Raw genomic sequence first — 18148 nt, 5'->3', positions numbered from 1 at the left:
TAGTCATCTCCCCACAATTCCATATCGCCTAGTATCTCCATGTCTTCTCTCTTCCTCCTCGTTCTCATTTTTCCTTTTTCCTCCCTCTTTCCTTTTTTAAAAAATATGTTTTTATTGATTTTTGAGAGAGAAGAAGGGAGAGGGAGAGAGAGATAGAAACATTAATGAGAGAGAAACATCTATCAGCTGCATCCTGTACGCCCCTACTGGGGATTGAGCTCACAACCTAGGCATGTGCCTTGACCAGGAATTGAACCAGTGACCTCTTGGTACATGGGTTGATGCTCAAGCTGGGCTCCTCTCCCTCTTTTCCTTACCCACACAAGCTGGGCTCCTCTCCCTCTTTTCCTTACCTCTTCCTTCCCTTTTCTCACCCTCCCTCTTCAGAGCAAAAAACAAACTCTTCTTTTTATTCCTTCCAGTATTTAGTAATTGTTTTGGCTTGTCTTTTGATACTTATGCCTTCGAGGTATTATCTTCTCCCATTGAATTATCAAAGAATTTTCTTACACAATGGCAGTTCCTTTTCTGAGTTCCTTTCCTTGTTAACATCCTGTGATCTCCAACATAGATGTCCTTACTTCCCTTTCTGTACCCAGCTACACTGATAGACTGTCTTCCCCACTCCTCAACCTCCAATCAATAGCATTTGTGTTTCTTGCTTAGCTACCTAAGTTTGTCTATATACAAATGCCTTGGCTACCCTAAAGCTGAAATTTTTAAAAATTACTTTCAGTGCCTAGTACCAGGTTTTATTTTTAGTGGGCATTCAACAACTTCTAGAATAAATCTGACAGAATACCGAAATCTAGGAAGCCATTGATATATTCACTCAGTGACCACACAGTTAATAGAAATTGAAGCCTGTAGCTTCATAACTCTTGTCTTCATATTACCCTGAGTGGAGGAAATTACTTGGCTTGAGATTTCAAAGACATTTGCAGTTCTTTAGTAGGGAAAATATGTCAGATAGTAGCCAGGGAAAATGCATTATATAAATCCTCACCCTCAGTGAAATGTAATTCAGCCTTGACCAAAAGATATAAATAACTCAGCCTTGATTATAAATTCATGTTCAACCCATAAATGAGTGTCTAAGAGGTTTCTCTACCACAGAGGGCCAGTGGTGCTGAGTAAGCTCTAGATAAAAGTTTTCTGGCAGAAAAGCTTTGTCACACCAGGTGTTGTGACAAAAGCTTTTAGGACAGCTCAGCACATGGTAAGAGCTCAAGTAGTGGCTGATGGAATGAATGGATGCAATAAGAAATGTAGAAGACCAACTCTGGTGGCAGAGGTATTGAACACTGCCTGTTGCCACCTTTACCTGCTCCCTGGTTATGTGTACCTTTTAGGAGAAAGAGTCCTGAATGTTAATCTCTCAGCTCTACTCCCCCCAAATGTGTGACCATCATCCAGTAATTTAACTGTTCTAGCCTTGGTTTTTATCTTCTGTAAAATGAAAGACTTGGGCTAAATAACCTCTAAGGTGGATTTGAATTGCTCATATGGATATAGTTCCTTGTCTTTAGAAAGTAATGCAGGTACATGGAAATAGCCAAATGTCCTAGAGACACATAATAAGTAATTTCTTATATATATAATTTATAAATATATAACATATATATTAAATTTATAAATAATTCCTTCCTTACACCCACTACCAGGTCTTTCTCATCGGAAGAAGGCCCTTTGGATTAATTCCATTTTATTCCTCTAAATAATGTGCTTATGCCTCTATTTCTTAATTTATCAACTCTAAGCAATAACATTTACCTTTGTACTCTTCAAGGCAAAGAATTTAGTTTACTTCCTTCTCCTATATTTTAATTATAGGTATTACTCTTGTAATGATTTATATCTATTTCCTTTATTACTTTAGTAGACTTAAAACACTATTTCTTAATCCATCAATTTTAAGCGGAATTCCTGACTCCCCACTAAGTGGATTAGTGCTCCCTTTGCTTTCCTCTATTTCTCTTCCCCTTTGAATTTCCCTTCTGTCAGTTAAATCATTATGTCATCCAAAGTTTCAACATTTAAATTCTCTTTTGTAACTATGGTTTTCTGAAAATGGAAAGCCAATCAAGTATAATTATGTGAATATTATTTACTGCAAAAGTAGGCTGTGTGCTTGGCTGTGCAGAGGAACATGTAGTCCTGTCTCATCAAACCTGGGCCGCTTGAAGAGGAATGCTCAAAGCAGCAAAGTCACATTGATTCTCTCAATAGCCTCCACATGTTTCTCAAAATCAGTTCACATTTTAGCTTCAAATTATACTAAATGGCTTTCATTTTGGGGGAGCCTCAAACTTGAAATCTAGAGTGGTCATTCTCAAACTTGGCTCCACATGGAATCATCAAAGGAGCTTTAAGAAACCCTGGTATTTAGAGGATCCTACATCAAGAGTTTGATTTAATTGGGCTCAGGTAATTCCAATGAGTAGCCAAAGTTGAGGACCCTAAACCATAACATCAATCACATCTAGTAGAGTCAAAGGTAATGAAATATACTGAGTCCTTTGAAAACAAGAGCAAAAAGTAAAACCCAACACCAACTGAAGGTTTATAGCTTATTTTATTTCCTTTTGGTCACAGCTGTCCCTTTCATAACCTACCACGCCTAAGATCATTTCATAAGATGCACTTCTCTGCCCTCAGCTTCTGAGACATTTCACTCAGTCGTCGTTATTTGGATGGAGAGCAGATTTCGTTTTAAAGTCTATTCTTTTCTTAGGTGGAGACTCTGGGTCATGGGCAGCTGGAAGTGTGGCAAGGAAACCGCAGTGTGAAATTTCATCCAATCCTTGATATTTGGACTTAAGTTTCAATAACTGATTGTTTTTTCCCTTGTGTCTAAGAATTTAACATGTATTGTGTTTCCAGTACTTCAATCTAATTTGGTCTGATTTCCAGGGTCAGTCAAAAGGTGGTTGTTCCCTTTCAGCCCTCTTCCCAAGACACCTCAAAGAGCTGGAGCCAGCCGACCTTTCTGTTTCTAGTAGGTATAGTTGGCTGTGAAGAGCGACTGGGTGGACGCAGCACCAGAAGAGCCCGTGGAAGTATACTTGCCCTTGGCTGCCTGGCAGTTAGCCTAAAAAACAAGAGTGACAGAGGAGGCCGAGTTAGAGCAAACACAACCATGTGCTTCAGCCTCTCATTTGAAACCAGCGACACCTTCATTTCGACATTTCCCCCCTTACATTGATTTGACGGAATATGGAGTATTGCGGCTGATATCATTCCCCTCCTTTTGTAACATGTTATCTCCTTTATCCCAGTTTTCTGAGCATTTCTTTGGCAAGACTGAGGTTTGTGTCAGTTACTGGGAAAGTCTCTCTTTTTTTTTATATTTTATTGATTTTTTTACAGAGAGGAAGGGAGAGGGATAGAGAGTCAGAAACATTGATGAGAGAGAAACATCGACCAGCCGCCTCCTGCACACCCCCGACTGGGGATGTGCCCGCAACCAAGGTACATGCCCTTGACTGGAATCAAACCTGGGACCCTTGAGTCCGCAGGCCGACGCTCTATCCACTGAGCCTAACCGGTCAGAGTGGGAAAGTCTCTTTTTAGTACCAACAATAGTGCAACAACAGTACTAGAAATTAAACTTGAGAAACTTCTCACTAGTATTGGAGTGGGGATTTCAGGCTTAACAATGGGGAAGCTTGGAATACCTGTGAAAGTTGTCTGCTAAGAAATTTTGACCAGATATATGGCCAAGCATCAGACAAAGTACTATTTGTTATAGTAAAAACACATAAATGAAAATAAAATCATTTTTTAAAATTTCCCATTTTTTACTTATATTTGACCACAAGAACTTGTAATTTTATATAGTTGTTATCACAGTATCATTTGATCCCCTGTGTAAATTCCAATTAAAGTTGAGTTCAGGATTATAAAACCTATAATAATATTCAAATGCCACTCTTCAAGTCACTGTTGCTATTGTTTACTCTCTCCAGGACTTATTTCTTCATCTGCAGTGATTTTCAACATGTGTTTCATGAACCTAAGCAAGTGTAATAACTGGAAATCCTGTAGCTTGACCCCAGACCCTCGGGATCAGAAACTCAGTGGCCGGGGCCCAGCAATCTGGGTTTTAACAAGCCTACCAGGTGATTCAGATGTACGCACTAGTTTGAGAACCACGTCTCAGACGATAAACTCGGCTTTCCTTCTTTGGTGTGGATTGGCCCCTGGCCCTTACTTTCACAGTCCCTCCATCATATCAGCTACATCTCAACTCAACAGCCACACGCCAGCACAGCCATACCCAGCTCTCCATCATCATAAGGTAACGCACTACCTCTACAATCTCACACCCCTCTTATGCCCCAATTTCCCTAGGGACTTCCTTTCCTTTAGTGCTTCCTGGCCAAACCTCTGGTGAACTCTTCATTTCTTGCCCAGCCTTCTCTGTGATCAGCAAGCTACATAAGGCCATCACTCAAATTCAGCACTCTTCCGTCTCCTTATTAAACTTTTACTCTTTTCTCCAGCTATTCCCATTTCGGTTGACCTGAATCTTCCTGCATGCTTAAGAGAGCTGTCAGGAAAATGTAGGATCTAAGTTAATGTACCACAAACTCACTCTCGTTTCAGCTGCACTTTGCCTAATAAGCTTGGCCATCACATCTGGTCAATTTCCCAGCTGATGATTTCAACAGCTACTCCAAGCTCCTCCACTGTTAAGATTGAAATATCTGTTCCTGTCTCACTCTCAACAGATGCCCTCAACTGCAGTCAGCAATCAACCACTACCTCTCTTTATCCCAACAGATCCGATTTCAACCCATTCTCTCTTCTTTGATGTCTCTCCCCTTCTTTCTAAGACCAACTCTGACAACTGCATTAACATTTAGTTTCATGTCATCCTATTTCCTCTAAGCCCTTGTCCTCTCCATGATCTCCACTCTCCTCATCTTCACTCTGTCCTCTGGCTTTCTTTTTCTAATGGGTAGAAATGATATCACTTTGTGGATTTGATTTGCATTTCCCTGGTGATTAGAGATGCTGAGAATCTTCTCATCTATTTATTGCCATTTGTACTTCATCAATGGAGAAGTGTCTATTCCACTCCTTTGCCCATTTTTTTAACTGGGTTGTTTCCATTTTGTTACTGAGATGGATAATAAAACCTTATCACCTATCAGATTTACAAATATGTTCATTCATTCTACGAGGTGTCTTTTCACACTCTTGATAGTGTTCTTTACATCTAAGTATGCCAAGCTCTCTCCTACTTGGCTAAGCTCTAAGCTCCCTAAAGGCAATGGCTGATCTGCTTTATTCACCCTAGTCCTTGGCTCATAATAGGTGTTCAAAATAAATGGTTACTAGTTGAATAAAATCATTTTTGTCCTCATTTCTCCTGGTAACCTTTCTAGGTTTTCTCCTGACAAACTTCTTGAATGTGCACTTTTTTTCTTCTCTCTCTATTGAAACTATTTTATTGAGGGTCACTGATAATCACCTATGACCATCTCTGCCTTCTCTGAGCCTTTATTCTGAATCTCTCTGAAGTGTGTTGTTACTGACCCCTTGAAATTTTTTTCTCTTTGTTCTCAGAATCCTTGGTTTATCCTATCATATTATTGCTGCTTGTTAGAGTGGCTTCTCTTTTTCATCTTCCCAAAATGAAAGGTGTCCCGGTTCAGTCCTTATCCCTCTTATCTTTCCTCTGAAGTGTCTCTGTGGACATTGTCCTTCAATCTGTCATCAGCTATGCACACAGTGTGGACAACTCAAAACTCTCTCTAGCCCTCACCTTCCTATTGAGCTCCAATGCCACATTTTCAAATACCCAGTGGACATTATCTGGAGATACCTTCATGGGCTGAGAAAGCAAAGTTTTTCCACATGACAGAACCAGGCCCCAAGTATCCACTTGATCAAGTACATAAGAGGTAGTAGCATCTTACCACAGCCCGCTTCATAAAAGCCTCCTGTGTCGCCTTCTTGTTTGCAGCCTTGCCACCCCAAGCAGCCAGTGCACTGGCCTGCAGGGCCCGTCCATAAGAGAAACTTAGTTTCCAGGGCTTGGGGAGAGGGCAAAGGTTGATAGCATTGAGGTTGAGGGTAGCATCCTCTTCACTCATGCCACCAGACAAAAAGCAGATGCCTAGAAGGGGAGAAACCACTCCACTCAATTAGTCTCAGCTTGTGGACCCAGCTCGAGAAAGCAAGCAATGGGCCTAAAAGGAATGTAATGTTTCAATCTTTTCTCTGCTTGATTTGCATGGGACTGGGTCGGGGATATTAATTTTCCCTTGTTGAGGCTAGTTGGGCTAGGGATACAAGGGCTTTCTTAAGTAAGGAGGGAGGTGAAACGTTGAGGAAATCAATGGATCGTGTGCATGTGGGCAGACTCAGGATATGTGGTATTACAGAGTGTGAGGGGAAGTGCTGTTGCCTGTGAGGTGGCAGGGGTCTGCTTCATGGGTGGAAGACCCTGGACAAACAAAATGCTTGTGGAACTTCAAAGGCCAAGGGCCAAGACCTGGAGTTAGAGGTGAAGGAAAGCCTTACCAGGCACAGCAGCAGGAACGGTACGGTGGAGAGCGGTGACAGTGGCCATGGCCACTTGCTCTGGAGTATACTTCTTGGTGCAGGCATGCCCAGCGGTCACCATGTTGGGCTTCAGCAGGGTGCCCTCCAGGTACACATGATGGTCGTTCAGGGCCTTGTAGACAGCAGCCAGGACCTGAAGGATAAGAGATCCAAACAGATGAAACCCAGAGCCAGCCTTAGAGTCACCTGCCCTTGGCACTTTTATGCTGCACGGATACAGGATGAAGGAATTCTCGTATGTGGCTTGGCCAAAGCTTCTCAACCAGCCCCCAGGCCTCATCAGGGAAATGTATTGCAAACCACAGCCACTGAGCACAGCCAAGCTGGCCTGTACCCGCCACCCCTACTCTAGCTGCCCCCTGCATGGTCTGCTGGCATGGCTGCTTCCCCTCACTCCTTCCTTCCCATCACTCCCTTTGGTCAGTGGAGACTGCCTGGACTTAGTTAGGGGACATCTAAATTGGCCTCCATTCTCCTTCCCCTTAGATGCTAAGTGGTCATAAACACATACATTTCAGACACAGAAGTGCTTTCAGACCTCATTTTAGTCCACCTAATTTTGTCAAGGAAAAAACTGAGGTCAGGTTACATTATGCCTCTCACTCTCCCGCAGATATACTGTGGCTAATTTAGGAAGTCACAAGTAGACAAATTACTTTCTAATCGCATGTGTTTTATGTAAGCCTCATTTTATTTTAAAATTTCTTAATTTACACCTAATGGAACTGAGGCCCCACAAGTAGATACATGGATTCTCAAGGCCTAGTCTCGGTACTGCAAGTCCTGTGCTTTTTTCATAAGGAGCATACCATGTACCCAGAAGTGGTAGGTTTGCTAATACCTCCTTACCTTCTCAATGCTACATAATGATGCCGACTGAGAATATTTCTCATATAGCAGCTGATATATGTTAAGTAATAGCTGTTACTTAAAAGCAAGGTTTTTCAACTAGGATTTGGACTTACCTTCTCAGTAACATATTGGCAGTGTTCCATGTCATGGTCTCCATCAGGAATTACCTCTGGTTCCACAATAGGTACCAGCCCGTTCTAAAAAGGAAAAAGGGGAGAAAGAGTGAAGCTCTGCTCACGGGGATCCTTTCCTTAAGAGATTATTCAACAGTTGAGGTTGGTATAAAATGAAGCCCTTTTGGAGAAATATCATGTAAGTGACTCAGAGACACGTCAACACATGTTGGAAACTTTAGCATCAAGTCTCCATCCTCCATGAAATTGTGTGGACTGGGTCAGCGCTATCACCCTTGACCTGGGGACCTCAGAGGATCCTGTCTTGGACATGGTGGAACACAGACAAGCAAGGGCCCTGGCCTCAAAAGCCTGACCACTTGGAAGAACAGCAGTTGAGGGCATCTGCCGTTTGGGCTCCTAGCTGGCTTGGGCAACCACATCTTTCCCTACCACACGCGGCTATAGCAGAAGTAGTGAAAATGCCACCAGGATACACTGGCGGGGGGAGAAGAGGGTTCATGTGTGGCTATAGTAAAATTAGAAAGATAGGCTATAAAGATAGCATCGCCTACTGTTTTTTAGCCCAAGGGGAAGCCTGCGCACCTGCTGGCAGATGCTGGCGTAGCGAGCCAGGGCGTTGGCATTTTCCTGGATAGCAAGGGCGGATGGACACTGGTTGTCAATCCTCAGCACAGCACGCCACTTCCCAAAGTCAACACCGTCTTTCTTATACTGAGCACAGCGCTGAGAAAGGCCATCGAGCCCTGTAAGTCACAAAAGAGAGAATGGCTTCTTTGTGGCCCTGTCCCTGACCCCTGGGGCCGATAAAGTGAAGGAGTGCTCCCTTGGCTTAGCTTCCAGTCAGCAGAGCTTGAGAGCCAAAAACAACCAGACAAGTAAACATGGGTCCCAACACTGAGCCGAGAGACCTGGATTTAATAAATATGTTTTGATGCACATAAGAATAGAGGGAATGAATATTTGGTTGGTGTACTTGCTATGTTTCAGGAATGATTCTATGCATTTTGCACACCATTTCTCATTTAGTCACCATAACAACCCTAATAGTTAATATTGTACTCATTTTACAGATGTGGATAACCAGGCTCCGAGAGGTTGAGTGACTTGACTGAGTTTGCATAGTGAGAGTGATGGAGCTGGGATTCAAATTCTGTGTAGCTAACCCAGTATTGTGGTTTATACTTGTCTACTTGGGCAGTGAAGTACCTAGCAAAATTATCTAAGTCGTAAGTGATGGAACCAGGATTCAAACCCAGGTATGTCCAATCCCAGAGCCCGAGACCATTACCCTCTACTGCTGCTGGATTTTTCTCTAAAAATAATATTCCCAGTGACAGAGTATCTTCTCTGTGGTAAGTCCTTTATATATATTGTTTCATTTAATCTTCAAAACTATTCTGCAAAGCAGATATTGTTATCCCCTAGAATGGCCACAGAACACTTAAGTGACTAACCAGAGGTCACACAGTTCTCAACTAGAGGAGCTCGGATTGAAAATCAGGTGCAGGTGGCTTTAATCCCCATGTGATATTCGTAATTTATTTTCACTTACTCATTTCTAGCATATATTGGCATGATTCATATCAGTGGGCAGTATCCTTACCTTGAATGGTGGTTTCCTTGTTTGTTCCTGCAAGAACTGTGAATTAAATAATTAACAAGTAATCAGCAGGTGTCAGGTCTCCCAGTAAATAAAACACCAGCAATAAAACACCAGCAGAGGTCCTGGTGCTGACTAATAGTTCCCATCTTTCACAAATCAAGGAGTTCAGTTAGGAAAATGGATTACACAACAGAAAGACACAACAGTCCATAGCAGAAGGGACGTTACCTGGAAGGAACAATGTAAGAGGGTCAAGGTCAACCCTAAGAGGATGGAAAGCACAGGCCTGGAGCTTGGGAAGGAAGAAGTAATCTGATGGCACTAGGAATACGAGTATAGAGGTTCTGTATAAGAGCAGCATCCCTTAAATTATTCATTCATTTATTCAAGAGGCATGGTGGAGCACCTTCGCATCGCAGGTACTGTGTTATTACAGGAGATGAAGAGAATAGGATGCAGCCTCTACTCTCCGCAGAGCAAAGGCTAAGTTCATGAGCCGGAGAGGTGGACAGTCTGGGCTCAAACGGCCTCCAATTTTGCCTTGCTGCGGGCAAGTCATGTCACCCTTGTAATTCCATTTTCTCACCTCACCTCTAAAATAAGGAGAATAACTGAGTCAGCCTCCAGAGGTTGTCAGGAGGATTAAATGAGTCCCTGGAGGTCTAAGCAGTTATTGAATACTTCACTCTTGTGCAGTATTGGAAGACCTAGTTAAAGAGAGAATAGTGAGTGCTTTCATAATCACAGCTATCATGCTCTGAATACTAATTTTGTGACTGGGACTGTTTTTAAAACACATTTCCTCCTTATAAGAATCTTATGAAGTAGGTACTATTATTCCCATGTTAGAAATGAGGAAATTGAGACACTAAGAGATTTAGTACCTTGTAGAAAATGGTTGAAAGAAGAGGGCATGGGAGGAAAAGTCTAGAAGAGGATCGGTTCTCAGGGGAAGGTGTGATGGAAAGCAGATGATGAGACATGTTCCGACTGCTGGCCCTGCCACAGCCCCTGGGCTGGGCACTTAGAGGTGAGGGGAGTGCAAGGACTCACCTTGATCCCCACCACGATGCCCTTTTCCTTAAGGATGTTTCTGAACAGCTTGCCCTGGCTGTCCTTCTGGTAGAGGGTCTCATGGAACAGGATCACGCCCCCGATGCTCTGGCTGACAGAGTTGTCCACGGTGAAGAGGATTTCACGGAACTGCCGGCGGTTCTCTTCTGTGTTCTCCACGTTGATCCTCTGCAGGCGGTTTCCCATGGTGCCTATGGGTGGGCGGGCAAAGGCAGTGTAAGGAGCCAGCCCGGCTTTCCTCCCCACGATCAGAACTCCTGCCTCTTTTTTGTCTCCTTTGGCTGCTGGGCAGGAAGAGGACGGGCTGGGCATGTCTGAGTCAGGGAAGCCACCAGTGGGTCCAGGTGGTAGCTAAGGCCCTCCAGCCTCTCCCCAGCCTCTCTGGTTCATCCCTCAATCTGACTGTTGACTTCTCTGGCTTCTATCGTTTCCTGGTGGCGTGCGGGCCCACCACAGCTCTCCTTTTTACCTTCTCAGGCTTACTTAGACACAAGCGCTTCCCTGTGCCAGATGTGGACACTTCCTTGCCTCTCTGCCCTTCCCTGGCTGACTTCTTATTAGCAGCAGCAGGCTGTGTATCTGACCTCATTCTGGTTACTGAATTCCTGGTCTTGCTATAGCCTGAATTCCAATGTCCTCTGGCAAGGGGCCTCAAAATGGAAGGCTGAGTCTCTGTTTTAGGTTTTCAGAAATCTGCCAACTGGAATGACAGGACCCCAAAGGTCTCTGCTTCCTAAGCCTTCTGCTCCCACTCCTGTGTGCATAAGCCAGGAGTCCTCAAACTACGGCCCACAGGCCACATGCAAATACAAATATTGTATTTGTTCCCGTTTTGTTTTTTTACTTCAAAATAAGATATGTGCAGTGTGCATAGGAATTTGTTCATAGTTTTTTTTTTAAACTATAGTCCGGCCCTCCAACAGTCTGAGGGACAGTGAACTGGCCCCCTGTTTAAAAAATTTGAGGACCCCTGGCATAAGCCTTTACTCGTCTGAGAGGAAAGAAAACAAGGATATCAAGTTGCCTTTGCGACGTGTAGAAACAAGAGTATGCTTGTTGTATGATGCTTCTTGCACTCACCTACAGACTCATCGGCAGCCAGGATCCCCTTCCCATTGGCAACGATGCGCTGGGCGATTTCTGAGAGCTCCTTCTTCTGGTCTGCGGTGAGGGCTGGGAATTTGTGGGCCATGGTGACAGGTCTGGAAAAGAGTGCAGGAGAGTCCTGAACAAAACTGAGGGTGGATCGGATGGACTCATGACTAAGGCAGCTGGGTGTGCGGTCTAGCCCTACAGGCCCTCTGCCATTTCTGGCCCGTTTCTACAAGTGCACAAACAAATGAGGTCTGGGAGGGAGGGGGTTTTCCCCCTTAGCCTAAGTAGTTGCAGTTAGCCATAATGGCTGAAGGTGGGAGGGTAAATGTTCATGGTGATGCTAAATAGAATGCCTTCCAGGGCACCTTTGGGATAACGGTTCCTGAGACTGAACCAGCGAGTTAGTGACACATCGCATCTGACAGGTAGATGGCACTGCAGTAATTGACTCTCTACTTTGTGGATTTCTGGTGCCATCGGGTACCCTAGATGGCTTGAGGCCAGGGCAGTGAGGCTTTTGGCCTGTGTGGCCATTCTCTACTTTGTTCTGTTAGTCTATAGCCCACCAGACTATTCTCCAGGCAATACGCTTGAGAGGAGAGGCCACCACTTGGACTTGAAGCTAACATTTCTTCAGTGTTGGGATCTACAAGGTGGAGTGCAAGCTTCCTTTTTTCCTGTATTCAAACACCTATGAGACCACTTGAGGCCAATGGGTAGGGTTTTTCCTAAGTGCCTCTGGGCTGGAAATTCCCAGGGTCCAAGGGTGCTGAAGTCATGGGGTAATCCCTGTCCCAATAATTCTCAGTTTCACTGCTTTAGTGAAGGGAGATTGGCAGTGGGCCTCTGAAGGGGATCACTGCACCTGTTCAGCTGCCACTTTGACTAGTCTTAAAAATGCAACCTCACAGGGCTCTTTTTATCTTATATGTTATAAGAAGTGATCTTGCATAGGATGAGCTATCAAAAAGGACAAACCATAGTGAAGATTATCTTGAGCCATTTCCTATCCAATCCTATGGCCTCCTCTCCCCCTCATACACTCATACACAAATAGCGCAATAATAGTAGCAATTATCATTGACTGCCAAGCGCTCTGCTACTTGCTTTGCATGCACTATATAATTTATGCCTCACAATAATCCCAGAAGGCAGCTGGAATTCCCCCCTTCCCATATAATAGATAAGGAAAGAATATAAGAGTGTTTAATGATTTGTCCAAAGACAAATAGCTAATAAGACACAAAGTTGGGATAAGGGACAGTATTCCTTTATTTCCAGGAAAGAGTGAGCTTGGTGAAAGGAATCAGCCTTAGATGGCTCTAATGTCCTTGAGGACACCCTCAGAATACTTGGTGATGATACCCTCAAGGTACCCCAAATCCTTGGACTGTAGATCATTATCCCCACACCACTGACATTACCAATTCATAAGCATCTCACACACACACACACACACACACACACACACACACACATTTGCTGCTAGTAGAGCAAATAGACCTGGTTCAAGGACAAGCTCTGCCACCCCTGGCTGGGACCATGGGCAAAGCGGTAATTTCTGAGTCTGAGTTTATTATGGATTAAATGGCAGTAATATCTGCTCTGGTTGTCTCATTGCCAAATGGATCACCTGTGACCCACAAGCACTCTACTCGTTGTGTTCGCTCAAAATAAATTTGTCGAATTGTGTGATAAACATGAAGGTACTTTATAAAGCATTATGAAAATGTAAGCTATTATTATTATTTCTTTTTTGACTGTTTAAAATAGAACTACCTAAGGGACTTCCATGTTTCTATTTGTCACCAAGCTATTTTCTTCAGGCCGAGTGTGCTGACTCAACCAGAAAAACCAAGAGAGGAAAGGTCGAAGCAACCCAAATCTGTTTATGGGAAGTTAAACTTCTACAGAAGGTTTAAAGGTCTGTACCACATCAGCGCAAATGTTACCCGTCTGTTAATCATAAATCAGGGTCACAGGCCAACGTCCACCACCGGGGACAGGAGGCCAGCGGGAGTGGGAATGACAGAGAGTGATCTCTCTGCCCCTGGCTTCTGCTCACGGAGGTCTCAAGTCAACATTTTTTAAAAAAATATATTTTATTGATTTTTTACAGAGAGGAAGGGAGAGGGATAGAGAGTTAGAAACATCGATGAGAGAGAAACACCGATCAGCTGCCTCCTGCACACTCCCTACTGGGGATGTGCCCACAACCAAGGTACATGCCCTTGACCAGAATCGAACCCGGGACCCTTGAGTCCGCAGGCCAACGCTCTATCCACTGAGCCAAACCGGTCAGGGCTCAAGTCAACATTTTTAAGAGTGCGATTGGAAGTTGTTCACACTATATTATTAAGTGAAAAAAATCCAGTTTCAGAGAAGCATGCAATACATAATCTCATTCTTTTAAAATTAAAAACAGGGTATACACACATACTGCCTGTATGTCTATATAAACAGGGAAGAACCACCCCGGGGCTACCCCTAGGGAATGAGATGGGGTGGAATGACTCATATTTCCCTGTTTAAACTTTTTCATGTTGGATTTCTTACTAAACAGGGTTACACATTACTTAATTTATTATATGTAATACATTAACAGGTGATATATGTCTAAATCTGGGAGAAGGCTGTGAGTATGCACATATATGAACAGAAGGTAACCACGGAAAAGCAGAGCTGCAAGTGACCTCGGAGCACCCTGTATCAGCCCTGCCAACTTGAGAAACGAGGAGACAGAGGCCCGGGAAGAATATGTCTGAGGCCCCTTCTAAGTTGTGATGTTTAGGCTTATAAATCACATCCTATTGGTGTACGACTTGGAATCCCAATTTCCAATCCTTCTCAGCAAAATAACAGAAGGAACCCTACAGTGCGACTCTTTCTGCCTCCCTAGGAGAGGTTCTCTGGAAAGATAATAATTTATGAAATATGAATATTCAACTTCTGGAGAAATATAAGGCAGTGGAGAGTCTATTTGCTTCTCCATGTGCAAGGCAGATGGATTTGCAAGAAGACAGACACCAGGGGCTTAGTCTTTGGAAGCCTGTGCTGGCCAGGCACTGTGAGCAGCACTTTTATGTACGGATGGAAGATGCTCACAGCCTCATCCCCCATCCCAATGCCACCGTGGCAAGGCAGTGGGATGCTCTGCCAGCCTGAACCCTGGTGCCTGTGAACACACATGCAGCAGCCCGGAGAGAGGGTTGCTCTTTCCTCTAAACTGGCAAGGAATTCCTAGCAGTTACGCCCCATTCCCCGGCCTGGCACCTCAGGTCCAGCCTGGCCTGGGTCTTCCCCAGAGACACCTTGGCCACCACAATGATGGCAGCAGGGTCCCAACTGGCTAATGGAGCCCCAGGCCACCATTTAGAGTCAAGTTTATTTTAAAAGGCAACATATCTTCACAACATGCCTGTTTTGGGTTTTTTGCTTGTTTTTTTTTTCAGAGAGTGGAACAAATACACCTAAATACATTGGTTCCAAATATCTTAAGCTGTAGCGCCTTCGAGGTGCTTGGTGCCAGTGGGAAAGACTGTAGACAGCATCAAACCAGTGGAAGGTTTGAGACTTTATAATCAGATGACAACGCTGCTCTGTGAGGTCTCCAAGCCTGTTCCACTTTCTCATCTGAGCAGTGGATGAAGGCCAAGGGCAACACACGTCAGAGCCCATTTCTGTGGCAAAGAAACTTCAGTGCTGACACTCGTCCGTGTGGGAAGAGAATGAAGAAAGTGACAGAAGGTGACAGATACGTAAATAAATCATCAAAATAAGCAGTGGTTGTGGAAAGAGTAGAAATGAGCCGGCATCTCAAAAACTGAGTAGAACCTAACCCAATGGGTGCATTCAAGTTGTCTTTCCCAGGCCAAGACTCAAAGAGCCCTCAGACAGGTAACACTGGGAACAGCAGCAATCTTGAGCAGTTTGCTGCCAGGAAAGGTGTGAGGAAAAACAAACGTTTCAGCAGATCGTGGTGTTTTCAGCCACCATCCTGTTTTTCCTGAAAACAAAAGCAAACAAACTTTCCCCTCCACAAGCTTTCATTAACCCCTTAATCCCTGGTGCTTACTTACAATGTGTGAGCAGAGCGTCCTCTTAGAGATCAGAAGCCGTGGGTGAGGCAGCAGCTGCCAAATAGGACGAATCTTTGGGAACACTCAGCTTTTATAGATTTCTCATCCAAGTTGTGTGGTGTGTGTGTGTGTGTGGTTTTTTTTTCCTTTTGCCCTCCCCTTCCCGCCTTGGCCTGGTGGGGAGGTTCTTATCGAATACCTCTGATTGGCTCATAAACAGCCAGTCCTTGTAATCATGCTCACATACTCATTGTATGCATAGGATGTTAAAGCTACAAGGGCTCTCTGCAGGCCATGTAGTTCTTACTCCAGACTCTTCGATTGACTGGTGAAGACACCAAGGCACAGAGGATTAGGGGGTTTCCTCTACGTCAAACAGCTAATGCATGGCTGAGCTCTAGAATTCACAAAGGGAAATTGGGAGCTAATAGCTTAGCTTCATCACTTAAAAAATACACGACCTTGGCCAAGGTGGTCTTTATTTCTCTGAGCCTTACTTTTCCCCTCTGTCAAGTGGAATCACAACTTTACCAGAGCATCCTGTAGGTTTGTCAAGTGCCTGCTGGATGCATTCCTTTTGGGCACCCCTTCCTTGTGCCCCAAAACCAAGCTGGGCTCCCTAGGGTTTTTAATGCCGAACACACTGTCTTTATTTTCATTCTTTCTCAAATTTTACAGTTTTGTCCTAAAGCTGGTAAAGACTAGAATAAAACTCAAAGTGACTGATCTAAGCCATCAACTCCCCTTGATATGGCACTGTCCGGGTATGGGTTCCTTCCACAACTTTCCTCTTGAGCATTAAAGCAAAATCCAAATCAAGAGAAGGTACATAAAAATAGTATGTGCTTCCTGAGTGAAATAATGAATGAAGCAAATAAACCTTGTGGGGACATCTAAAAACAATGAAATGACCATGATCCTGGGAAGTATAAATTCTCAGGAATATATTTCTTTGGGATAATTCATAAAGTGGGGGGAGGTGGAGTCAAAGTGCTCAATGGTATTGAGTGTGACATTAGAATTTATGAGTGAACAAGTGAAATGAAGGAAAAAGCATTGGAGAACTAGGTTGTCTAAATAGAGTTTAGGGTCAGATAGGTTCTAAAAGTGGGTAGTGTTAAACATCGACTGTGATTATTAAAGGAAATTGAAATGTTCGAAACACAAAATCGAGGCTCATTTGTCTGGAGAAGTCTTGGCCACGGCCTGTTCTAAGGATAGTGGAGGGTGAGGCCAGGTAAAGCTCCCATCAGCACTCCTGAATCCATTTGCTGCCCAAAGGCCTACTTTCTGGTTTCCCATCTCCACCGGGTGCTCATTCAAGCACCTCGTGCTTGATTGATCAGGTCAAGATGACCCAATCCGGGGAGGTTTCATCAGGTTTTATTTTGTCAAAGAAGAATGGAGGGAGTAGAGGTGGACGGTGGTGAAAGAACGGAGCGTGGGGTGAGTAACAGATGTTGGGGTCAGGACTGGGTGGTTGGAATTGTGACTAAAGCATTCCGCCCGCTGAGAGCTGCATGGTGAAAACAATTTCACTTATGCTACTAATACTAATTATTCTTGTTATGATCATGACAACAATAATAATAGCTAATTTTCTTAGGTCCTATGATGCATTGAGTTCTTTTTATAGATATCTCCAATCTGAGCCCCTCTCTGAAATTGCCTGTTTTCTGGATAAGGAAACTCTGGTTCAGAGAAGGCAAGTAACTTGCCTAGAGTCCCAAGACGGGCACACAGCGAGTCTGACTCCCTCTAACTCAGTGGTCTACCGCAGAGCTGCTTACATTTGGGTCACCAAAGACTGCATAGATTAGCAATTTCCCTCTCCTCCCAGCACTGTATAACCTTGGACGCGAAACCTTCATTAATCAGGGAAGAATGACTTGCGTAGGCAGACCCAGGTGGCCCCGCTCCGGCCGGGCATCGTTTCACGTGAACAGCAGACCGGCCAAGCACGTCAGAGGGCATGGTGTGCCCGCCCCCGACTGGTGCCACCTGCTGCTGCTCCTGTGGCATCAGCATTTGCCTGCTTCCAGGGTTTGATGTGTAACTAAAGCTCAAAGTTCAAGACAGCAAGGCTACAGCTTACCAGGCCTTAGAAAAACAGTAACTCCTGAGCAACACAGACGGTTGGCAGGTGTGTGCGTTTTAAGTCCCTTAACTCCATAAAATATTCAAAATTGAGAGATCACGGGACTTGGAGGCCGTGAAATACCGGGGAATCCTCCAACCTGTTCTGTCTTCAGTTTCATCATCTTTTGAAATTTCATAGGAATCCAGGCTGCAGCTGCCCCGAAATGGTGCATTCAAACCACCATGCCCCCTCGCCTTTAAAAAAATGTGCTAAAATACACATACCGTAAAATTTTACCATCTTAACCGTTTTAAGTCTCCAGTCAGTAGTGTTCATTACATTCACATTGTTGCTCAACCAATCTCCAGAACTCCTTTTCTCTTGCAAAACTGAAACTCTAGATCAGTGGTTCTCAACCTTCTGGCCCTTTAAATACAGGTCCTCATGTTGTGACCCAACCATAATATTATTTTCGTTGCTACTTCATAACTGTAAATGTTGTTACTGTTATGAGCCGTAATGTAAATATCTGATATGCAGGATGGTCTTAGGCGACCCCTGTGAAAGGGTCGTTCGACCGCCAAAGGGGTCTCGACCCACAGGATGAGAACCGCTGCTCTAGATCCATTAAACAACTCATCATTCCTGCCTC

The 18148-nt window shown here is 44.2% G+C and overlaps 2 protein-coding genes across 7 annotated transcripts in view; one reads left to right on the top strand and one right to left on the bottom strand.

Moving 5' to 3' along the window:
* ZNF189 (zinc finger protein 189) overlaps positions 1-15116 on the top strand; it is a 32320-nt gene extending 17204 nt beyond the window's left edge. The window contains exons 4-6 of one of the 6 annotated variants that reach the window (XM_023753318.1): positions 3969-4300; positions 13164-13261; positions 13943-15116. In XM_023753318.1, coding sequence (XP_023609086.1) covers positions 3969-4300; positions 13164-13259 — 428 coding nt within the window. In that variant the 3' untranslated portion in view covers positions 13260-13261; positions 13943-15116. Of the gene's footprint in view, positions 1-2913; positions 3792-3968; positions 4301-4608; positions 5169-7612; positions 7704-8635; positions 8822-13150; positions 13262-13942 lie in introns of those variants that run through there. The other 5 variants (XM_023753321.1, XM_014455227.2, XM_023753319.1 and 2 more) reach the window with 5 other exon arrangements.
* ALDOB (aldolase, fructose-bisphosphate B) overlaps positions 2557-18148 on the bottom strand; it is a 52521-nt gene continuing 36929 nt past the window's right edge. The window contains exons 2-9 of the mRNA XM_023753324.1: positions 11323-11444; positions 10218-10433; positions 9169-9204; positions 8148-8308; positions 7542-7625; positions 6535-6709; positions 5928-6127; positions 2557-3091 (exon numbers count right to left, since the gene is read on the bottom strand). Coding sequence (XP_023609092.1) covers positions 2996-3091; positions 5928-6127; positions 6535-6709; positions 7542-7625; positions 8148-8308; positions 9169-9204; positions 10218-10433; positions 11323-11444 — 1090 coding nt within the window. The 3' untranslated portion in view covers positions 2557-2995. The remainder of the gene's footprint in view (positions 3092-5927; positions 6128-6534; positions 6710-7541; positions 7626-8147; positions 8309-9168; positions 9205-10217; positions 10434-11322; positions 11445-18148) is intronic.

This window comes from Myotis lucifugus, unplaced genomic scaffold (assembly GCF_000147115.1).
Source record: "Myotis lucifugus unplaced genomic scaffold, Myoluc2.0 scaffold_43, whole genome shotgun sequence".
Lineage (NCBI taxonomy): Eukaryota > Metazoa > Chordata > Mammalia > Chiroptera > Vespertilionidae > Myotis > Myotis lucifugus.
Note: the sequence above shows the minus strand (reverse complement) of the source record. Positions and strands in the feature narration are given on the sequence as shown.